Raw genomic sequence first — 25,207 nt, forward strand, 5'->3', positions numbered from 1 at the left:
GGTGCCTGCCTCGGGGGTTCGATCCCACAACCTGTCCCATGGCAGTTATACTGCAATTTTGCAAGACCTGTTTGACAAGGGGAAATCCCCCACTACATTAAAGGTCTATCTGGCAGCTATTTCAGCTTGCCATGTCAAAATTGACTTGGTCTCCCCAGGAATTCGCAATTTTTGAAAGGAGCTCAGAGGCTTTCAAGGATATTTTTCCTCGCTGGAGGCTTAATGTGGTGCTTGATACACTCATGAAGCCTCCATTTGAAGGCTTGCATTCAGCTAAGCTGAAATTTGTATCGCTCAAAGTGGCTTTCTTGCTTGCAATCACCTCCGTAAAGCAGGTGAATGAGGTGCAGGCATTCTCAATTGCGAAAGCCTGCTTAATTTTTGCAGAAGCCACGACAAAGTTTACGCTCCGTACTAATCCGGCTTTTTTGCCGAAAACTATCTCAGTATTTCATGTCAACCAGTCTGTGGAATTGGAAGCTTTCCATCCACCTCCTTTCCAGTCTGACAGAGAGTGACAGCTCCATACACTCTGTCCAGTGCGGGCCATAGCGTATTATGTTGACAGGATAAAAGTTGAAGGCAGTCAGGCCTGGAAATAATCAGTATGTTTAAAGATCATTTTATTGGTTTAAAACTTCTTCTTAAGCAAAACTAAACATATACAGTATAATTACAATAAAACCTGCAATTCTCTCCTCTTTTTGTCATGATGAATTGCTAGTTATTGCTCCTGACTTCTGTAATTCATAATATATTGTATACTGCACTAAAATAGGAGTAGGGATTTGTTAACATTAAACATTACAATTTAAAAAACAATCTTCATATAATAACCAATCATATGCTAACTGATTTATTTACCAGCTAACAGCTCGTGCTCAACTTGGTGCAGTGTTGGAGAAGATCCTTAAAAAAAGGAAAGAGTGTCCCGGATGAGCAGCTTGTTGATACCAGTGAATTTAAATCAAGCAAAATTGTTGGAGAAAGCACTCTCAGGGATTGACCCTGACAAAGCAGTCTCAAAAAAGATGAAAAAACGTAAAACATCAGTATTAACAACAGACCCAACAGCTCCAAAAGAACCACCTTCTCCTCCTCCTGTTTTGGATTTGGCAGTCTTATTTGATGTGTCTGACAACATGGTGCTGAGACGAACTGCAGGAAGCACATGTATGTAATAATGAAATAACATGGGGAGACATGCAAAAAAAAAACCAAATAAGTATTATTGCATATACTTTTGTATACCTGTATACCATCATTGTGAACATAGCTACTTACTCTACCCACACCTCAATAATCAAAAAAATAAGAATCAACTGGCAAAAAGTAAAACAAGAGACCCTGGGACCAGGCAATCAACAGATTAGGAAATAAGCATTGCTCCAAATGTTTGCCTATTTCTTTATATTCTTGCTAGGGGTTACCTGAAATAGTTTACCCAGACTACTATTTAGAAAAAAGTACAGCTTCCCACTCCATATGGAAAATATTACTTATCAGAGTGTTAAAAAAAAAGAAAAAAAAAAAAAAAGTTAAACTGGGTAGAATGAGAATATTTTTTTCCAGGTGGACAGCAATCTTCTGACCTATGTCAAGAAGAGTTTAATCCACCCCCAGAAGGATCTATCACAGGTGTTGGAAGCAAAGAAATGGTTGCTGCAGTAAAGGACCTATCTCATGGACAGGAACAAATACAACATAGGTAAGTCAAGGTTACAGATTGTTTTAAATACTGTATGTTTTAAAAGAACGAGCCCCCACCCCCCATTAAATAAATGGCTTAAACAAAAGCAGTGATATGTGGTACATTTTATTGATTTTTACTATCTTGAACAATACATTTAAATATTCACCTGGTAACTAGTCTTAAATGTAAAGTTTTAAAAGAAACACATGTTAGTGTTTTCAATTTAAAACATGGTATCTGGTACTACTTTAGGTAAAAGCAAGTTCTCAGTTTCTATGCCTTAATCTTTTAGACAGATTCACTGCTAATCTGTGCAACACCTCAGTGTCTTCTAAGTCAAAGCATATTACTGACTAAAAGAATGTCAGTAAATAGGGGAAGCAGCTGGTTGGTTAATGACAGCAAAGAAGCTATTGAAGTGGTGAAGAGAATTTCACCATCCAGGTGAAATGATCAGGCATGTAAAACAGAAAGCATGGCTTGCAAACAGATTTTTTTTTTTATCCAAGTTTAGCACCATATATCAAGTTTTAAAATGATACATTACTATAACTTTTAAAATCAATTCAATATCTCTTCTATATGAAAGGATTACTGGTTTTCTCGACACCTGGCCAAAACTCGAAGATTGGTTTGGAGGACGGCAGAACATTCTTGTGAAGGTTAATGCGGAGATGGAAGAAGATATAGTGTGTAAAAAAGTAGAATCTATACTGTTTGAAGCAATGATCCAGAAGGAACAGAAAGGTAATTGTAAACCACCACATTGATATACTGTAGTGTGCTCTGGTAATAGAGTAGCAAAAATGTATAATTACAATGACAAATTACTAATTGTTAGTATTTATGATTTGAATCTATGTAACAATTACACAATCTGTTATGATTGTGTAACAATCCTGTGGCTTGACTCACTTGAAGCCTGGAACACATGATCCTATTACCAATCAAAACACCATTATCAGAAAAAAAAGATCTATGCTTTTACAATCAAAAGTGCCCTTAATAGACTCCCGTGTACTGAGGTTATGGTTTTCTCATAACCTTTATACGTAAGTGCCATAAATCATTTGATGTCTTAAATGCATATACAGTACATTGTCATAAAAGAGAAAGAAAGAAACTACCAATTGAAGAAGAAAAGAAAGAAACAATCCCTGCCCCACCCGCACCAGCTCCTGCTCCTACCCCTCCTGCAACCCCAGTTCATCCAGCAGAGAAACGGCCTAGATCCAAATCTCCCAAAGGTTAGTCTCAATGGCCTACCTGTTTGCTACAGATAGGGAAAAAATATATACTGTTATATATTTAAAAAATCACTCCTTGCTGTTTTCAGCCCCCACTAATGGCTCTTATAACAGTTTACTAAAAGCCATGCAAATTGTAGTAAAGCAGAGCCAATACACAGTGAAATTATTGTAAAGTACTGGTAAAAAGGTAAATCACAGACATGCATGGAAAAGCATTGTAAAAAAACAAACAAAACATGATAAACCATATAACAGAATGGTAAACACATGGCGTATGCATGGGAAAAGCACTGTCGAACTGCAAATGTACTGTGATCGTCAGTGCTGCTTCCCTGTACATTTCTGCTTCAAATGTCATTAGTGTGCTTTTCTTTTTTGCAATATTTAAAGTTATATGGGGTTTAGTACATGATATTCATTTATGTACCTGTATGTGCTGTGGACTTCACAGAGGACAGACAGTGATGTTAATGGTAAGGTGGTTGATTGAATCAAGTTGATCTGCAGAGAGGGGTGGGCTATTGAATGTGTACTAAAACTGCCTATGCAATGCTAGAAATATCTGACACAATAATGTATAATCTCTAACAGAATCACAAAGTCTTCCCGGCTCAGCCAAGGACAGAAAGGGGAGAAAGCCTGCATCACCTAAAGGAAAAGAACCATCTAGAAAGTCCTCTAAGTCTGGAGCTAGTTGCTCGGGTAAAGATTAATCATTTGGATTTTCTGTGTGTCTTTCTGCTCCATGCCGTGGCCTCATATTGCACTACCTATCAAGCTTGTCACCTGTATAGTAAAGCTCCTGAATGTTTTTTCAAGAACAATGTTTTAAGCATCCACATAAGTAAATACATTTTTACCTGGGCTGATAAGCAAGCTTGTGAAAAATAATGTTTTGCTGTGCCACTTTGAGTAGTGGTACAGTACAATTATTTTGGAGAATAAACATGTGGTTTGTTAGATTTCTATTATTCCTTGGTACTGTATCCTTTTTCCTAGGCTAGATGACTGTCAGCACACAATAGGACTGATTTATACTTTGACTTTACCCTGTTATTGCCATGGGATACACTGCAATAACAGGTACAGGTAGTGGGCAAAAAATGGAAACACCTGGGTAAATGAGGGACACCAAGTATATTGAAAGCAAGGGCTTCCACACAGGTGTGAGTCGTGTGTTAATTAAGCAAATAACATCCCAACATGCTTAAGGTCATGTATAAAAATGCTGGACAGGCCTGGTTGCCTATAATTATGGCTAGCATGGCTGCAAGAGGAGACCTCAGTGACTTTGAAAGATGGGTGATTGTTGGGGCACGTTTGGCAGGAGCTTCAGTGACCAAGACAGCTCAACTTGCTGATGTTTCACGAGCAACAGTGTCTAAGGTGATGTTGGCATGAAACTCAGAGGGAAAGACATCATCAGCAAAGGGCAACAGTGGGCATAAGCGCATACTCCACGATCGTGATATCCGTGCATTAATTCGAAGTGCAAGGCAAAACAGGCGAGCAATTGCAGATCAATTGACTGCAAATTTCAACCTGGGGCGCAAGCAGCCAGTTTCATCAAAAACGGTCCGCTGAGAACTCCACAGAGTGGGATACCATAGTGGCCCAACACCCTATTAAGTGACTTTACATTGGTGTTTCCATTTTTTTGTCCACTACCTGTACACCACCTCTATATAAATGGTTGTACTGTATATATATATATATATATATATATATATATATATATATATATATATGTTGTGTAAAACATACATGTATGTTGTGCTGAACTTTGTACAAGTATGCAGCTGTTGTGCGCTTTTCATGTTTTAGGTTCAGGCAGAGGAAGATCAGGAAAGAAATCTGAACCCACAACCCCAGTGGTACCCTTTGAACCTACACCTACTGAACCACCACTTCCAAAGCCAGGCTCAGATCAATGGGTTTATGTGGAGGAAACAGTCCCGAATGTAAGTAGTTTTGCAAGAATAACCACTGCAAGGTAGGATAATGTACCCGTAGCTGATCGCAATACAGTTCAATCTGCTCAGTAGAATCACTCAGTTATTTCAAAACAAACATCTCCACTGTGATTGTCACCAGAACAGAGGATTGAATTGGCAAGGACATTTCTAACAGATATTAAAAATGTAATTTTCGGGGGCTCCCGAGTGGCGCATCCATTAAAAGCACTCGCTAGAGTGCAGGATGCGCTCTATAGCCTTGACGTCGCCGGTTCGAGTCCAGGCTATTCCACAGCCGACCGTGGACGGGAGCTCGCAGGGGGCGGCGCTCAATTGGCCGAGCGTCGTCCGGTGGGAGGGAGGGTTAGGTCGGCCAAGGTGTCCTCGGCTCACCGGGCACCAGCGACCCCTGTAGTCTGGCCTGGCGACTGCGGGCTTGCCTGTAAGCTGCCCAGAGCTGCGTTGTCCTCCGACGCTGTAGCTCTGAGGTGGCTGCACGGTGGGTCTGCAGAGTGTAAAGAAGCGGGCGGCTGACGGCACACGCTTCGGAGGACAGCGTGTGTTCATCTTCGCCCCTCCCGAGTCAGCGCAGGGGTGGTAGCGGTGAGCTGAGCCTAAAAATAATTGGGCATTTCAAATTGGGGAGAAAAATAATAAAAAACTAATTGGCACGACTAAATTTAAAAAAAAAAAAAAATAATAATAATAATTTTCACACACGCATGCAAGCAGTCTATGGACAGCAAAATATATTGAAAATAAACATGTTCGACACACTAATGTGTAATTGCTAACATAGATTTAAAAATGAAAAACAGTGCGGAATCAGCTGGTGTACAAAATTAAACATGCCACCTGCGGACCAATAATAGTCCAATCCATCTGCGTACGGTATGTGCAGTAAACACCAATGCAGATTTAAATTAATATTATGATACTGGTTAAAACAAAGCCATTCGTTGTGAGTGGTCTGGAGTTAGGAATCACTGTTCTAAGAGGAGTACACTGTATTCAAATTCAAAACCATATATATATATATATATATATATATATATATATATATATATATATATATATATATATATATATTAAATCCAGGTTTTAGAAAAGCTATAGGTCAGTTTTACCAATTTTCAGCAAAGACTGGAGTCAAAAAATGGTGATATATCTCAAGAAATCCATTACTTTACTGTACATCTCTGTGAATAATGAATTAGTTACAATAGGATGCTTTCCGTTTACATAGTGGTGACACAGGTTAACTTGATTAAACTTAACAGTAATTTAATTGTTAGCATTCACAGCTATTCCTCAAGTATTACCCCCATATTTATCCAGAAAGCTGATTTTATCATGTTGTTATATATATATGTCAAATATATATATATATATACCACATGGTCTGTTTCTAGCTTGACCATTGGAGTGAAATTGACCTACCGTACAAGTAAATATTAGGGGCTATACTAGGAGGCTGCAGCAACTAATCTTTTTAATCTTTAGCATTTGTACAGTATTGAATTAAAGTATACAAAATTGCATTACAAGTTGTATGCTTTTAACAGGAAATAGCTGAATATTTGGTCCCATACTGGGAGAATGTGTGCAATACTTAAATTAATAACACCAAGGCTGTGATGCACAATCTACGGATTGAACAGGACTTAATCATCCATTACTTGTTCAATATCAGGTGAGATTTTTTTTATTTTGTCAATGCACACAAATCCTTTTTATCCTGGGTACAATTGGAGGTGCAATAAGAAAACAGTATTTGTATTACTCCAACTTTATATTTTGACAGTATAACTGATTTCCCTTCAAGAGGTCACAGAACTATGAACTAAAACTGTACCCAAGATACAACACCCATTGTAACCACTGGGGATCCAGGATAAAAATAGTTCACATTTTAGCTAAGGGCAATAGCTAAGGTGCCCCTAGCTACCACAAATAACTGCTGCTAACACATTTTGAGTACTAAAGCTATTCAAGTCTCCTAAAGCAACATGCAAATGAAGATGTATAATATACCATTGACTTTCAAGCCATCATGATTACTCTACTATTAACTAAACTTTAACTTCACTTGAGCAGAAAAGAGTTTAAAGAGTATCTTAAACGCCCTGACCACAAGCAAGAATTTTTGTCTCAATGGCAACATGAGTCCAACTGCATCTCTGATGACATGCGAGAAGATGAGGAGACAAAAGCAGAACTGCACCAGAGAGCTGACGTACGTGAGTTTAAAATGCTTGGATATAAAGTTGACCATGGAAGAAAACTTTGGCAAAAAACGCTTGTTTACCTTATTTAGTACTGAGTAAGCAACATGCTCAGGAAACCCCTATACCCACTGTTACTAGATTATTATTATTTATTTCTTAGCAGACGCCTTTATCCAGGGCGACTTACAATTGTTACAAGTTATCACATTATTTTTACATACAATTACCCATTTATACAGTTGGGTTTTTACTGGAGCAATCTAGGTAAAGTACCTTGCTCAAGGGTACAGCAGCAGTGTCCCCCACCTGGGATTGAACCAACTACCCTCCGGTCAAGAGTTCAGAGCCCTAACCCCTACTCAATACTGCTGCCCCTAATAGTCCAATCCATCTGATTATTCAGTCATTTACATTTTGTTTATATTTTGCAATATCGTGGTCTACAAAACTTGAATTGCATAATGTTACAGTTACAGTGGTGTGTCAAAACATTTTCCTTCATTTGAATTACAATTAACTGTTTAAAGACAACACATGTTTTACTGTTTCTGTTCACTTTTCCAATAGATTATGTTTTAGAAACTGGTCACAGAAAGGCAAAAGTTGTAAATATACTTTGTTTTTCTGTTATACATTTCTCCTTTAAAATAGTGAATTAGTGAAGGGCACATACTGTAAAATAGTATATTTGACTGTAAATATTTAAAAACAGTGAATTAATGAATTACTGAATAATCAAATCATGAAATATAGAGGGAAGAGTGCTGTATATTCAAACATTATAGTGAGAAAATGGCAGCATGTGAAGGTAAGAGTTTCTGGAGCAAATACTGCATGCATTATTTCTCTGTTAAAATGACAGCACTCCATCCAATAATGCAGAGGAGAACTGTTTATATGTTTTCAGTTATTTCTAAATGTTAATACAAGACTTTAGAGTTATTTGAATAGCAGAGGTGAGTTTGGTGTGTTAACCTATGTCTGAAAGCCATTGAATAGATCATTTTTTTATTGCCTAAGAACTATACCGAAGGAATGCTTTTGAATTGTTAATTACATGGCCATTACTAAAAAAAAAAAAAAAAAAAAATCTTAAGATATAATCAAAATAAGACAAATGATTAAAACAGCTGATAAGTAACAGATTTATTCTTCTTTTCTCCCAGGACACAAGAACGTAATAATATTATAAACGATGGTTGGATAGAAGATCACACAGGGATCCTTATAAACCAAAAAAACCAAAAAAACCTAAAAAAAATTATAGTGTTTCTGAAATACATTTAAAAAATTGCACAGGGCTATTTAGTCTGATACTAATTTATTTAATTGTTGAATAACTGGGAACATTAGTTTGTACATTATTGAATCTAATTATGTTAATAGAAGGTTTATCAACTAATTAATAACCATTAAATGAGACACAGTATACTTAGCAGATGCAATTGGCATATTTACTGAAAAATAACTTTCCAGAATAATTAACTAAATTTTACTACCTCCTGTAAATTAAGTTGATATCATGTGCATCTGATTTACTTGGTTTTACCGTCAATTATCATCCTGCCATTATTCTCCATATCTGATGGCCCAACATTAGTGGTTTTAAAAAGTGTCAATTTGTTTCAGTATGCCTTTGTGAATGTGGTTATATATATTTTCCCATACCAGATGTGATTTACAACACCGTTTTGTCAGTTGGAGGCTTGTATTCCCATCAGTGTAATAAATTATAGGTGACAGCTGGTAGTGTTTAGCCTGTTATTATACAAAGTGCGTAGGTTCATTTTTTTCTGAATGTAAAACAAATTGAAAAATGCTACTTTGTTTTTTTAATCCTATTGAAATTGAATAGAGTTATTTAAATTAAATGTTTTGTAACCAATCACACAGGGATTGCCAGAGGGGAAATATCTATGATTTTAAGTAGCCCTTGTATTACAAACCTATAATGAAACACTATCAGATACATGTTCTTATTAAATACATACTTTGCAGTGTTCTGTGGCAACCCATAATCACTTTAGTCCAGCTTCTTGTGCACCCTTTGTCGGGTCTGTCACACAAAGGATGCCAGAGAAGCCACTCTAATTATGATGATTGAGTCCCTTTAACACTTCTAAACATATTGTTATTAACATTAAAAAGGTGGAGGTTCTTAATTCTAACTTTTTGGAGTTCAGAAAGAGGACATGGTTCAGTTTTCATAATTATCTGAATCCTTGTGAATGGAAAGTTTATTTTTTATAATTATAAAACTTTATTATAAAACTTTATAATCTTTATTTATCTAGCATTGTAAGTAGATTGTAAGTAGTACCGTCTTTTATTTAAGCTGCTTATATAGAATGTTAAGTGTACTGACTGTCATTGACATACCAAAGGCTGAACACCACTCTGTGCAGTTGCTGCTAATAGGTTCTAATGGGCACGTCACTTACTGTCTAATGTTTACAGAAATGACTTTCACTTTATACTCTTTAATGGTCTGCCATGCTCAATTGATCTATGCTTTTATTTTAATTTGAACTTTGAAGTTTTACTGTTTGGTGTAAGGTTTTAAAACTGTAAATTAAACAGCAGTAAAGACGGTTGTCTCAGCATCAGAATATTTCATTTTGCAGGTATCAGTGGACCGGTTCCAGGACACACTACGTCTGCTCCGTGATTACTACAAAGGCATAGAAAAGAACATTTTTCCTGAAGCAGGTCAGGAGTTTACATGCATCCCATTAGTAGACATTATCAATGTGATCAAAATGGCGATCTTGAGGTGCCAAAAAGGTATAAATAGAACAGAACTTTCTTTCCTAACAATATGACATGAAGATATGTTCACAATGTATCTAACATGTTTTGGATGAGATAACTTCACCTTTCTATATACTTTTGAAGCTATTCTACAATAGCTAAATGAGTTAAAAATAAATCCATTATTATAGACTTATAAAAACGTTTTGGAAACTCCAAACCCAGAACCCAGGGACTGCATAACTTTGAACCTTCTGCACATATCATCTTCTTCCAGTGGATCTGCCCAATCTGAAAGGCAAACAAAAAGTGCAGCCAAAAAGGAAACAGAAGGAGAAGACAAGAAGCAGCAAAATAAAAATTATTTAAAAATTCAGAGCAAGGACCGCAGAGGAATTCAAGTTTGGATAGACAAAATACACAGACAGCAAACACCGTTTTTAGTTTTTGTGGTAATACATCAAGTCCCAACAAACAAAACCAATACAGTATAGCAAATCAGTTCACTAAGTGAAAAAAATGTACATTTTGATTGTTTTGTGATTGAAACATCAAGGTGTCCATAGCTCAGACATACAGTGGTTCTCAAAAGTATTCACCCCCCTTGGACTTTTCCACATTTTATTGTGTTACAACATGGAATCAAAATGGATTTAATTAGGAGTTTTTGCCACTGATCAACACAAAAACAGTCCATAATGTCAAAGTGAAAAATAGAATCTACAAATTGTTCTAAATTAATTACAAATACAAACCAGAAAATAATTGATTGCATAAGTATTCACCCCCTTTGCTATGACACACCTAAATAAGCTCTGGTGCAACCAATTATCTTTAGAAGTCACATAATTAGTTGAATCGAGTCCAAAGGTGCCTCTACCAAATATTGACTCAAGGGGTTGAATACTTATGCAATCAATTATTTTCTGGTTTGTATTTGTAATTAATTTAGAACAATCTGTAAATTCTATTTTTCACTTTGACATTATGGACTTTTTTTGTGTTGATCAGTGGCAAAAACTCCTAATTAAATCCATTTTGATTCCATGTTGTAACACAATAAAATGTGGAAAAGTCCAACGGGGGTGAATACTTTTGAGAGCCACTGTATATCATGTCAAGTTAAGGAGAGTGTCGAAAAGAATACAATCTACAAGTAACTTTTGAAAAGAGCAGCAAAATAAACCCAACAGTCTTGTGCAAAAAGCTTGTACATACTATCATGGCCATAACTAGCTATGAGCACACCAAGGTCGTGCTAAAGTACAAAAGACTCCATAATTTGCTCTGTTGATTTGCTGTGTAACATAGATTTGGATGTTGAATAGTAATACCAAGCAGTCATATAAATGCCAGCTATAGCTTGAATGTCAGCTCTGGTTATGACACAGCATACTATGACAAGTTGTGGAGAAACCGTGATAAATCTAAAGGACCAAATTTGAACTAGATGGTAACTTTACAGTAAAGTTGTGGGGCTTGCTTTTGCTCTTTAAAAGTATTTTTGTGGTAGTGGAAGAAGTTTAAAAAGTTTTACTTTTTAAAGCAAAGCAGTTACATAAAGTCAAAGTTATATTTAGTAAAATAATTGGTCTGATTACTTTGATGGACTACTATATCAACCTTATTACTTTGGATTGTGGGGCAGTTAGATCACACATTTCAGCAGACATGTACTGTTTAATTGGTAGAAGATATTTTTGTACTGATTTCAGATTTGAATAGCAGAGAAGTAGAGGAAGATTTCATACACTAACTTTTTGTCTAACTTGTTGGGAAAGTGGTCAAAGTAGCTGATTTGTTTCAAAAGTCACATTGTTTACTAATTGTCTCATGCTTAGAATGTGCTAGAATTTGAAATTTCTTAAAGTTCTATGACAGTTAATTCAACAGTGGGAAGTAGCCTACTGAAAGAAGTTGGTGCGGTTACTGAAACAGCTGTACCTCTTGATTGGTAAAAGTTATTTCTGTTTTGATTCATATTTGAATAGCAGAGAAGTAGATGAAGATGTCATACCCTCTAACTTTTTGTCTAGCTTGTTGGGAAAGTGGTCAAAATTTCAGTTGTTTATAAAAAGTTAGAGAAAATTTAGTTGATGCGGTTACTAAAACAGCTGTACCTCTTGATTGGTAAAAGTTATTTCTGTTTTGATTTCAGATTTGAATAACAGAGAAGTAGAGGAAGATTTCATATGCTCTAACTTTTTGTCTTACTTGTTGGGAAAGTGGTCAAAGTAGCTGATTTGTGTCAAAAGTTACATCGTTTACAGTAAAGAGAATGTTGGAAGTCTGGGAGTTTTTAAACAATGGGGAGCTTTAGAATGTTGAAAAAAAGTCACATTAAAGTGAATGAAGATGGACAAAAAAGGACAAAAAGCTTAATAGTTTAAAAAGTATAAAAGATATAAAAAAGCTGTATACAAGCACACTATTCCAGACCGGTCAACATGTTTAAAGTTTGAACGTTGTTTCTAGCTTAAACGGTGTAAGAGGAATAGCGTGCCAAAGAATAAGAAGAAGATGTCGAAGATTTAAAGTGGGGACTCTTGCTTCGCAAGCCCCACTAATAATGATACACTGGGAGTATAGGTAGTTATGATCAAGCCTTTTCTTTACTATACATATTATTGTTCATTTTTATATTAATTATAAAAAAATACCAATGACATTTATTCCGTGTTTCCAGAATCCCTCTGGTGCCCAGAAGACCTTTGTCATCTGATCAAAGTGGAACAAAAATAAAAAACAGAACAGCAAATCTTGAGAGTAAAGATGAGATGCTTGTCAGGGACATCTGGCACGCAGCATTAACAGCAGTTTCCAATATGGTGAGATCATGTTTTTTGTATTTTTTATTATTTAAATGCAATATATTCAAGAAGTACAACAAAAGCTGCCAGTATATATTCTAAATGGTTTTGTCGAGGCAATCGTAGCTGTTGATAAGAGTGGAAAAAGCTGAAGGCAGGTCTTCAGATCTCAACAAGGGACTTTTTTTTTTAAAGAGCAGTTTAAGCAAAGCATCTCTTTGAATGTCATGACATCAAAAAGATGATTCATTTTAATAGTGAGACTGATTTTATTAGGCTGTTCTATATAATTATCACAGCGGAAAAGAAGAGGGAGCTGAAAGCGAAAATGAGACAGTGCACTAGAACATGAAGGTAATCCATACAGAAAATACTGTATGTAATATGTTATGTGTCCAGTCAATTATAATGTATTTACTGACTGCCTATACTATGTATATGTTTACTCAGCATCTCGGCTAAATAGATGTTATAAATATAAACAGTGACATGTTCTTATAAGACAGGACACATTTTATATGTAGAATGAAAAACACAAGACTGTAAATTCCAGATTATCAGAACCTGCTTTGATGTGACCAAAAATGATTACATACGCAGTCTGGTATATATTTCTTTAATATTCATAGTATTATCTCATGGTTAAAATGTTTCAAAGTTCAAGTCATACAATATCTGTTCAAATGCAATGCATGAACTGGGCTTTATATGCACATTCGCCTTCTGTCAATCCCTTGCAAATTTGTTCAGAAAGTTGAAAGAATATTGAAGCTTAGGCAAGCTTAAAGAAATACCTCATCAAACTGCTAAATTACCTCATCAAACTGCTAAAGCAGGATAGTTGCACTGACATCTAGATGGTTGGAAGAATCGTACTCGTCAGAATGAACCTAGTGTGTCATACTGAAAATACTGCAGCAGTAGTGCAGTCATAGGAGGAAATCCCTTGTTATATATTTAGTGGAAGTATGTAATAAATAGACACAATATTAAAAATAAATAAAAATCCAACATAAAGCAAAGCCTATGTCAATTCTAAACCTTTTCCTACCCTTTCAAGCAAGAGTAGATAAATGAAGCAAATGCTTAATTTTATTTTTTTCTGTAGTATTGACCAAATCACTGAAATAATCCGCCATCACATAGAGACAGCAACAAAGATCCAGAACGAACTTGTTCTCACTAGTATGGATTTCTACATCAATGGAGATCTGAAAGTGTTCCCTGACCCTGCGACTCCTCCGCGACCTCCTTCTGTAGAGTTTCAGGTTGATAGTACTCTCACTATCCTACAGTTCAGTGCTTTATATGAACAGTTCTGCAGAGCAGCACCAAAAGGTGAGTATCTGACTTTTACCGTTGCTCAGTTTTACCCTTATAAAAGTGTACCATAGTAAAAAGATAGCAAAGTGTAACAAAGCACAGCGAAAGTATGGTAAAGCATAGGTAAGCATTGTAAAGAATAATGAGGTATGTTAATGAATTCCAAAACATTGCAAACCAGGGTAAACTATGGCAGATTCACAGTATAACCATGGGGAAATGCTGTGGTAAACTTTTATTAGGATATGTATATGTTTGTTCATTCATTTCTTTTAATTATATTCATATAGACTCTTTGTGTCCCAGAAAACAGTATGCTTTCTGTTGCGAAAACACATTTTTAAGTGTTATTTTGGCTTCTCACAAAACAAGTAAGACTGGGATTCCAAAAGCAAATGAAAAGTCGTGCTAGTCATTCAATCAGGAACATACATGCAGCATGTGTAATTAGTTACTATTGGTCTGTAGCATTTGCATCAGTCTGAGTCAGGTATTCTGCTTTATGAATGGTTTACTTTGGAGGCTGCTCATTCATGTCTGGTATAAAAGATGGTGAAATCAGTTCAGCCAAATAACACTGCATATGAATCCACTATATCAGCCCTTTAGCAATTACCTTCAAATTTATTCTAGGTCTGGTGTCCAGTAAAGATTTTACAGATATTCTGCAAGCGCTAACAACTCTGAGCCTGGGGAATGACTTACTTCCTGACATCTGGATGCACCTCTCTGCAACACAGGTATATGTAATTTACTGTTTTCTAACAAAGTACGTTACATGGTTTGTATTTTGTATACTCTGTGTATTTGTTATTCCCCAGTAATTGTGTTCATATTGAGAAGCTGTGTCTATTTTATGTTCTTGCTTGATGTCAACCTTTCATGAATCGCAGAGAATAAAACTGGCCATCCAGTATTCAAACAAACACCTTTCTGCACCAACCAGGCCATACAGAGTGATTTACTAAGATGTGCTTCCCCTCTAATAGATACAGGAGCTGATGGCACTGCTAACCCTGGACTCTGAGCTCATTGACTGGCACAAGTTCCTGTTATTAGCAGCTCAGCCATGGCCATACCCCTCTCAGAGACAGCTCCTTCAGACTTTGGAGAGGTTTAAGGGTCTTGATACTGATGGATCCGGATTTGTAACAGAAGAACAATTTAACAAGGCAGGTTTTTTCAAGAAAAGTGTTGTTTTGTGTTGTTTATGTCCTTGGTAAGGATGTGTATATATCTTGTTCAAACACCTTCTCTTGTATGAACAAGTATGTCACATGCCTTCTTACTGTACAATCTACCGGTATATTATATGTTCCTTCATTGCAGACTGATGTATGGTTTACAAGTGACATTCAAATCCTTAATGATCCAACAGAACCAATTCCTTATGACAGAATGAAAAAGCTGAAAAAGGTAGGGGTGGTAAATACTGTACTAGAATCTTCAGCAACAACATACCACAAATACATTATTTTGTAGAACCTCTAATGTATAGAGGTTGCATATGAAAGCAAGAGGCTGCAGCCTTATGTTTTAGTTGCATTAATTGTTTAGTTTCCAAAAGTACAGGTTTTATTTCAATAAAATATGCATTTCTATCTCTCTTTTTGTGTATAGGAATCCTCAGGACACTCAAATGTACTGATATACAGTGGATAAAATAATCTAACATATACTGTATACTTTATACATGTTTTTTAGTCTGAAATCTAGAGGGCCTCTTGATATTCTTGTTGTTCAGAATAAGTATCATTGACATTTCAATTGTAGTGTGGATTTTGTTTGCAATTTGTATATCTTGTAAAAATACATAAATCTTTTTTTTTTTTAAATTAAAAAAACGTTTGTTGCAGTTTTTCTTCATGCTGTTTTCTGATCACCAAACCTCAGTGAAACAGCTTGACTATGTAAACATGCTGCTGTACTTTGCTGCACATCCTGATCCTGTTGAAGGGTTCTACAGAGCACTAAGTGTCACTACAGGAGAATACATCACTGGAAGGAAAACCAGTTCTAACCTCCTTAAGGTACCTTGAATGAAAATATTCTTAAATACCTTTTTTGTTTTAATACACGACACATTGAAGCCCACTGACAATCTCTTTTAATCAAATCCCAGTTACTATCAACATTTTGTTACATTTATGTATTTATGTTAATTGTTTGTTATTTAGCAGACGCCTTTATCCTTTATTAATGTTATACAATGTTATTTTAAATGTCTTTCCATATGATGTACAGAACAATATGAACCATGCTAATGCTGTTTTTAGTCAGTGCCAAACATGGATGAGATACCCTCAGATGAACCACCAGGGAGTCAAACCCCACCTGCAGCGGATGGAGGGAGAGTGTCACTTGGTGCTTTATTCAAAGCTCTTTGTCATGGGGACTTCAAGACTGGAGATCACAACAGATTTCATTCACAGGACAAGACTCAGGCTGAATACTATGAGGTAAGCTAAAAAATACACTTTTGTGTCATTTATTCTTTTAATAATATCTTTGGACTAAAATATAGCGTTTTTATTTCCCCTTCACTGCCAGGCGATATTTCCTGCTGATTTATTGGATGCCGAGAATTTCATATGTGTTCCTGTGGCAATGTGCCCCGCCCCTGTGTGCATGTGTGTTATGTGTTGTATGTTGCGTGTGGTGCGTTAAATGTTGGTGTATAGAGATTGGTACACAGGATATAAACGGGTCTGTGTTTCACGTGTATTTAAAAATGTAGATTTGTATTTAGGCACGAGGAGGGCACAAATCACTTCACGTGCTGGTTAAATGTAATATGTGAGCACGGGGTTGCATGTAATGAATTCACGTGCTGGGATTCAAGTGAATAATTAATTAGTAATTGAATCCCAGCACAACAGTATATATAGACACATTTTCATTCACTCGGGGTTGGGTGTTCGAGAGTGGAGAGCGGGAGAGAGAGGAGTAAAAGAAAAGTAAATATAAGTAAATAAGTGTTTATAGACTCACCGTGTTTGTTTGTATGTCTGTCCGTGCACCGTTTGTAGTGTTAGTCTGTTTTTGTTTGTCTATTTATTTTGGCGCAAGTGCCGTGTCCTGTTTTGTGTTCTGTTTAAACCTTTTACTTTGTTAATAAACGATGTGGTGTCATCGTGGGATAACAGCGTCTCCAAGCGTCAGACCAGGAGAGGGGTTTTTGTGTTTAAAAAAAAAAAAAAAACAAAAAAAAAAAACACAGGACTGTTGTTTTCAAAAAAAAAAAAAAAAAAAAGGGAAAATGGAAGGCTGGAGAGACGGCTGCCGGAACCTGGAGGACCTCCTCGGGGGCCTCGAGGACCAAGGCTGGTGCATGGCCTGTGGGGTCTACGGACACACGGTGGCGTTCTGCCCCTTCCAAGGTGAGGAGGAGGAGGAACTGGCCCAGGAGAGGAAGGTAGGGAGGAGGAGTAAGAAGAGAAGGGGGAAAGGAAAGCTGCAGCAGCAACAGCAACCACAACACCAGCCGGAGGAACAGCAGCCCGGGTGTTACTGCTGCGCTGAGCCTGGGCATTCCAGCACCAACTGCCCCTGGTACCCCCTCGGACAGCTACCCCAACTATGCCCCATCTGCAGAGGTGAGCACTTCGTTGGCCACTGCCTTGTCCATCAGGAGAGGGAGGAGCAGGGGTCGCCTCAGTTTCCACCACCAGCAGGGGGAGGTAGACTGCTGCTCCCACCGCCCCAACCACAATTGCAACAGCTGACAGAGGAGCCAGAGAACCTGTTCCCCTGGTGCACCTTGTGCGGAAAGGTGGATCACCGCTGGAGGGACTGCTCCGAGGTGCCACCGAGCTGGTGCGGGCGATGTGAGGAAGGGGGACACGACTGGTCGGGATGCCCCTATGCCAGCTCGCCAGTACCTGAGTGGGAGGAGCCTGAGCGTCCACAGCCCAAGCGGGAGGAGCCTGAGCGTCCACAGCCCAAGCGGGAGGAGCCTGAGCGTCCACAGCCCAAACGGGAGGAGCCCAAACGTCCTACGCCTGAGTGGGAGGAGCCCGAACGTCTTACGCCTGAGTGGGGGGAGCCCGAACGTCCACAGCCCAAGAGGGGGGAGTACGTGCGTCCACAGCCCAAAAGGGAGGAGTCGGTGCGTCCACAGTCCAAAAGGGAGGAGTCGGTGCGTCCACAGCCCAAAAGGGAGGAGTCGGTGCGTCCACAGCCCAAAGAGAGGGAAGTCGGGGCTTCCATAGCCCTAGGACCCAAGCTGCCAGCAGAGGGAGAATGCCTGCTGTCCCCACCTCCACCAGCAGAGGGAGAATGCCTGCTGTCCCCATCTCCACCAGCAGAGGGAAAATGCCTGCTGTCCCCATCTCCACCAGCAGAGGAAGAATGCCTGCTGGTTTCCCCTTCCGAGGCAGAGCCACACCAGTCCCCTGCAAGAAAGGCAGAGCCGCACCAGTCCCCTGCAAGAGAGGCAGAGCAGCACCAGTCCCCTGCAAAAGGGGGAGACTACACGCTGCTCCCACCTCCGTCTCCAGGAGACTACACGCTGCTTCCACCTTCGTCGCCAGGAGACTACACGCTGCTCCCACCTTCACCGGCAGGAGCAGAGCAGCAGGAGCTGCCTCTACCTCCGCCACCTTCACCGGCAGGAGCAGAGCAGCAGGAGCTGCCTCTACCTCCGCCACCTCCACTGCCAGGAGCAGAGCAGCAGGAGCTGCCTCTGCCTCCATCACCATCAGGGGGAGAGGAGCAGGAGCTGCCTCTCCCTTCACCAGAAGGACCAGGACGTGAAGCTGGCGGTCCTCAGCAGCCCTTGCATAGGCTGCTGAGGGAAGCACGGGGAAGAACCGCCCGGCCGCAGAGGCCGAGAAGAGGGCCAACACCCGCACACCAGCTTGTCCTGACTCCCTGCCTCGCTTCGCCCAAGGATGCCAGCCTCGCTTCGCCCAAGGATGCCGGTCTCGCTTCGCCCAAGGATGCTTGCCACGCTTCGCCCAAGGATGCCTGTCTGGCATCGCCTGGGGCTGCCTGTCGCTCCGCATCGCCTGGGGCTGCCTGTCGCTCCGCATCGCCTGGGGTTGCCAGCCGCTCCGCATCGCCTGGGGTTGCCAGCCGCTCTGCATCGCCTGGGGTTGCCAGCCGCTCTGCATCTCCTGGGGTTGCCAGCCGCTCTGCATCGCCTGGGGTTGCCAGCCGCTCTGCATCGCCTGGGGTTGCCAGCCGCTCCGCATCGCCTGGGGCTGCCTGTTGCTCCTCATCGCAGCAGGAAGTACTGTGGCCGGAACCCCACCAAGGGGAGCTGCCGGCCACGAAGAACGTGGGGGAGGTCAGGAGACCTGCTCCCACTGCAGCAGTTTCGCTGCCGGAGATCGTGGGAGAGGTCCGGAGACCTGCTCCCACTGCAGCAGTTTCGCTGCCGGAGATCGTGGGGGAGGTCCGGAGACCTGCTCCCACTGCAGCTTCTTCGCTGCCGGAAGTACTGTGGTCGGAGCCCCACCAAAGGGAGCTACCGGCTACAAAGACAGGGGGAGAGGTCAGGAGACCACTTTCCCCAGCAGCAGTTTCGCTGCAGGAGTTCTTGTGGCCGGAGCCCCACAGGAGGGAGCTACCGGCTACGAAGAAAGGGGGAGAGGACAGGAGACCAGCATCCCCCGCAGCAATTTCGCTGCAGGAGTGGACCAGCATGCTGTCAGTCGTGCCACTACCGGCAGGGGTGCTGACAGCATTGCCAGCCATGGGCCCACTGAAGCCTCCCTTCCCAGCCCGAGACTTTGTCCTGGACTGCTGGGTTTTTAAGGGGAGAGGTGGCCGTTGAGGCCATGTGTGCTGCGCACAAGGGGGGGTATATGTGGCAATGTGCCCCGCCCCTGTGTGCATGTGTGTGTTATGTGTTGTATGTTGCGTGTGGTGTGTTAAATGTTGGTGTATAGAGATTGGTACACAGGATATAAACGGGTCTGTGTTTCACATGTATTTAAAAATGTAGATTTGTATTTAGGCACGAGGAGGGCACAAATCACTTCACGTGCTGGTTAAATGTAATATGTGAGCACGGGGTTGCATGTAATGAATTCACGTGCTGGGATTCAAGTGAATAATTAATTAGTAATTGAATCCCAGCACAACAGTATATATAGACACATTTTCATTCACTCGGGGTTGGGTGTTCGAGAGTGGAGAACGGGAGAGAGAGGAGTAAAAGAAAAGTAAATATAAGTAAATAATAAGTGTTTATAGACTCACCGTGTTTGTTTGTGTGTCTGTCCGTGCACCGTTTGTAGTGTTAGTCCGTTTTTGTTTGTCTATTTATTTTGGCGCAAGTGCCGTGTCCTGTTTTGTGTTTAAAACCTTTTATTTTCTGTTCTGTTTAATTATTAAATGCTGAGCGCGATCACGCGCTCAGCTTCATCAAAACCCCAAGTCTCTGCTGTTTATTTCCTGCTTCTGGTCTGACGCCACCCACTCCGGCCGTCTTTGTGACAGTTCCTTTCTAATGAGTAGGCTTTACAAATTAGCCCTGGGTATATATGATTTAAATATTTTGTTTTGATGTATAAGCTTCATAAGAATAATATAGAAATTGTATATGATTTAACAAAAGGGTATTTGTGTTCTGACACTTTGAAATGTACAGGTACATAAATAAATTACAAGTTATATAATTATGAACTAATTATGAACAAGCCTGTGTCTGATACTATGCAGATCTGGTAGCCCTATAACCTATAGCATGTTAAGATTTTTTTTTTCTTAATCAGAACATTAGTCAGATCTACAAAGAGCTTGGATATGAGGATTCGGAAGCAATTCTATATAATATCCTTTCACAGCATCCATTCATGTTGGACCTGATTGAGAACAACCTTCGATACAAACTCACAGTAAGTGTTTCTTAAAAAAATAAAACAGTAAAATAATATGATAAATGAAATGATTAGTCTAATAAAATCAATATATTTTAGATAATTGTTGGAGTTCATTGGGTGTTTTGGTGAATTAATTATACCAAACATAGTACTATTTTATGTCAAGGTTTGCATGTTTTTATTAGCTGTTCTATCTATTAGGCCAGGAGCTACTGTGCCATTTAAAAAATAAATTCGAAGAATAACTTTCTCTGGTCTTGTTATTCCACCATAAACATTTATTTGAATTATTTGTGTGTGTTTTTATTATCTTAACCTAGAATCTCACTAGTACATAACAATTAGTGGTCTTTTACAGAAACAATAAATGGCATCACTTATGTTCTGCTTTTTTGGTCAAAATATTTCCTGTATGAATATGCACATTGACAGATATACAGAGGAAACTCCACAAACAGCTGTTGATTACTGTGGTTATTCCAAGAATAAAGATGGTCGAATAACACACTGGCCACTTCATCGACCTTCTGCCTCTCCCAGATGAGCTCTTTTGCTCTGCTGTATTCTGTCATCAGTTCAATGAGACATCAGTTGCCATGGTGTTGGATACAAACAGCACGATTTTCAAAAGGGGCAAAATAAGAACTAGGTCGCAAAATGATTTTTAAACCTGATTAATGTAACCATGTCACTTGATTTATATTTTTAAAGTATTGACAAGTGAATACACAATTCATTTAATCTAAACCCTTTGAAAGCCATATACTTGGTGACCCAAATCAGCTTTTAGAAATCGCTTTGCAACCTAGTTGATTTTTTCTATGCAAATGTCACAATGTGAATAGATCAAGACAAAGTCTAAACAATCTTGATTGATGTCCTCTTTTCAACAAGTTACTTGACAAGTATACTGACCTTAAGCAATAAAAAACAGCAGGGGCAGAATAAAAGAATGAGCCAGCAGTAATTTCACATTCATTGCAAGAAAATGTTTTGGTTTATCAATATTTTTCTATATGTTTGAACAATAATAACACCAATAACAAAAACAATAACAACAATACTAATGCAACTTTCACACACTTTAAAGTTTTAGATTTAATGTATTTGGTGCCAAATATTTAACCAAAACCTTAAGCAGGTGTAATGTTATCACTAGAGAGACTACATTAGCAGACAACATCTAGAACAAATATACAGAATGCAAACTTGAGGTAGCACCAAGCTACCACATGAGGGTAGTGGTCTACAGATACTTTACAATACTGACAATAAATCATCCAATGAAATGTACTTCCCTTATCACGAAAGGAAACAAATATGTAGAACAAAATGGTCCTGACTTTTAAAAAAAAAATCCCAATAGGTTTCACTTAGCAGATAAAAAGAAAAGAATCTAAAACCACACTGATGTTGTTTTAAGATCTGCTGCAAGATAGGGAAAGCAAATGTGATCATATGCGGTTTAAGGGTTCAGAATGTGCACACATATTTCAGTTAAGTAGAAGTGCATGCAGAACTGTAAATTATGTTTCTCAGCAGTAACCTATTCAAGGGAATTTTAACACCACTAGCATCTACTTCTGACAGTAAATCATGGTCCTTTATACAAAAATGTGTAAAAAACATGTTCTAAATAAGCCCAGATGCTTGCCATATATTAACGGGATATCTTTAATTGAAAGTTTTATTTCAAATCAAATGTTTTTCAATATATTACCAATTTCTGTGTTCATTTAACAGCCTGTAGTCGTGTATTCCCTCTACATAAACAGTTTACACTACCACAGGAGGCTGTCAGACCAATGCAATATGTCTGCCTTTGTCTTCTTCTCATAAGCAAAGTACTACTAAATATAAGTGGTTTATTCTGTTTTGCTATTTTTTATTGTTCACACAAAAATGTAATTACAAACACTACTCCCTGTTGTGGATAGAACAAAAACATTATGGCTGGAACAAAATCATTACAAAAGGTTCTGACCCTCTTTAGCCATAATGATCAACAATTTCAGAGCTGGACTCCCATTTTCACATACAACACCACAGAGAGTTTATTAAAGGCTTGAAAGTAGAGATAAATGTGAGAGACTGTACATTGTACTTAAAAGCTCTATTTATACTGTAGTTGTTTATTAGTTTCTACAGATGGCATGTTGTCATTTCTTTTGGGATCTCATGACCGTACATACAAATAAACTACATTTAATTTGTCAGTTGCCTCAAAATATATGTTTTTTCTAATGTGGAATTTTAAATAAATCTGCTCTCTTTCCCTAAGTTCCATATTATTATGCTGCAGCTTTTCTTTCATTTAAAACATACTAGTGCATTTGAGTCAAACGCTTGATAACTACAGATGAGATTTCCTTTACTTTGTTGCAGGATATTCACAAAGTTCTGCAAATCCAGCAGAATGAAGGGGCGACCCAGTCTTCAAGTGCATGTTAAACAGCCCTGAAGCAGTACTGGGATAACACAAACAAACAATATTATACAAATGTATTTTATTTAGTTATTACTTGAAACATATTGTCTTGCTTTATTCAAAAGTAGCATTTGTAACAGAAATTAATAAAATAAAATGAAAAATGTAACTCATTTTGTTGTCTGATGTTTAATGTGTTTTCCAGGAGGTGTTAAATAGCTGTATTTCAGTGGGCAGGCACAATGTCTGCAGTGTCAGATAGGATTGTGACTTGGGTGATTTTGTACTTGAGTGGCTTGTATGGAATTAGCCGGGGCCCCACCTTCATGTCTCTGAGAGACGCCTTTGATGAGGTGAGCTGCCGAGAAGCAGATGCGGTTGAAGAGGGAGTGTGATAGGGATAGGTGTGGGTTGTTAGCTGGGCACACAATGGCAGATGGAGGTAGCACTTGGCGTTAATACACCGTACAGACGTGCATCATTTATTTATTTTTCCTTTTTAATGAACAAGTTCAACACACGGTGGTCCAGAGGCTGAAACAAAAGCTTCTTGGCTGCTAACCACACAGAAAAGCATTTTCTTGATTATACAGACATGTATATGGTCCTGGCTCCCTTACATCCCAAAAGTAGACAAATCTAAATCTAAAACAAAATGGCCAAAATGGTTTAATAGATCAATTAAAAAAAATATTCAGCGAAAAAGGCACTTTACAGAGCATTTAAAAGGGACCAAAAACAAAGTACACAGAAAGAGTACTTGGAACTGCAAACACAAGTCAAAAAGGAAGTTAGAAAGGCCAAGAGAGAGAGAGAAATCAATATTGCTAAGGGGGCTAAAACCAATTCCAAAATATTTTTCCAATATTATAACAGCAAGGGAACATTCAAAGAGGAGGTTAAATGTCTAAGAGACACAAATGGCAAAATCATAGATGAAGAAAAAAAAATAGCAAATATATTAAAACGATTACTTTTCACAGGTTTTTACAAAGGAGGACACGGACAACATGCCCGACATGTCGACCTGTTCCTATCCAATTTTAAATAACTTTAGCATAACAGAGGCAGAAGTGTTAAAGGGACTAGGAGCTCTTAAAATAAACAAATCCCCTGGGTCAGATGAGATCCTCCCAATAGTACTCAAAGAAATGAAAGAAATTATTTACAAACAGCTAACCAAGATCATGCAACAGTCTCTTGACACAGGGGTTGTACCGACAGACTGGAAAATAGCAAAAGTAATACCGATCCACAAAAAGGGAGACAAAACCGAACCAGGTAACTACAGACCAATAAGCCTGACTTTTATTATATGTAAACTTATGGAAACTATAATAAGATCCAAAATGGAAAATTACCTATATGGTAACAATATCCTGGGAGACAGCCAGCATGGTTTTAGGAAAGGGAGATCGTGACTAACTAACCTACTTGACTTTTTTGAGGATGCAACATTGAAAATGGATAACTGCAAAGCATACGACATGGTCTATTTAGATTTCCAGAAAGCTTTTGACAAAGTCCCGCATAAAAGATTAATTCTCAAACTGAACGCAGTAGGGATTCAAGGAAATGCATGCACATGGATTAGGGAGTGGTTAACAGGTAGAAAACAGAAAGTACTGATTAGAGGAGAAACCTCAAAATGGAGTGAGGTAACCAGTGGTGTACCACAGGGATCAGTATTAGGTCCTCTGCTATTCCTAATCTACATTAATGATTTAGATTCTGGTATAGGAAGCAAACTCATTAAAGTTGCAGACGACACAAAAATAGGAGGAGTGACAAACACTGTTGAAGTAGCAAAGGTCATTCAAAATGATCTATACAGCATTCAGAATTGGGCAGACACATGGCAAATGATTTTTAATAGAGAAAAGTGTAAAGTAAGATGCTCGGATATATTGTGAGAAGTGTTGAATTTAAATCAAGGGAA

At 38.8% G+C, this 25,207-nt stretch overlaps 1 protein-coding gene across 1 annotated transcript in view; it reads left to right on the forward strand.

The window, feature by feature from the left end:
• Positions 1-23,439, forward strand: part of LOC117409157 (sperm flagellar protein 2-like) — a 46,052-nt gene extending 22,613 nt beyond the window's left edge. Inside the window, 23 exon segments of the mRNA XM_058985423.1 lie at positions 868-896; positions 944-1,173; positions 1,573-1,708; positions 2,283-2,440; positions 2,788-2,940; positions 3,535-3,645; positions 4,768-4,904; positions 6,464-6,591; positions 6,996-7,214; positions 7,508-7,528; positions 8,293-8,360; positions 9,737-9,942; positions 12,336-12,466; positions 12,564-12,705; positions 13,438-13,463; positions 13,796-14,025; positions 14,644-14,750; positions 15,000-15,185; positions 15,187-15,426; positions 15,867-16,040; positions 16,287-16,469; positions 20,733-20,855; positions 23,226-23,439. Of these exon segments, the coding sequence (XP_058841406.1) occupies positions 868-896; positions 944-1,173; positions 1,573-1,708; positions 2,283-2,440; positions 2,788-2,940; positions 3,535-3,645; positions 4,768-4,904; positions 6,464-6,591; positions 6,996-7,214; positions 7,508-7,528; positions 8,293-8,360; positions 9,737-9,942; positions 12,336-12,466; positions 12,564-12,705; positions 13,438-13,463; positions 13,796-14,025; positions 14,644-14,750; positions 15,000-15,185; positions 15,187-15,426; positions 15,867-16,040; positions 16,287-16,469; positions 20,733-20,855; positions 23,226-23,291 (3,204 nt within the window). The 3' untranslated portion in view covers positions 23,292-23,439.
• Positions 23,440-25,207: the final 1,768 nt, after the last annotated feature.

Source organism: Acipenser ruthenus, chromosome 2 (assembly GCF_902713425.1).
Source record: "Acipenser ruthenus chromosome 2, fAciRut3.2 maternal haplotype, whole genome shotgun sequence".
In the NCBI taxonomy this organism is placed as follows: domain Eukaryota; kingdom Metazoa; phylum Chordata; class Actinopteri; order Acipenseriformes; family Acipenseridae; genus Acipenser; species Acipenser ruthenus.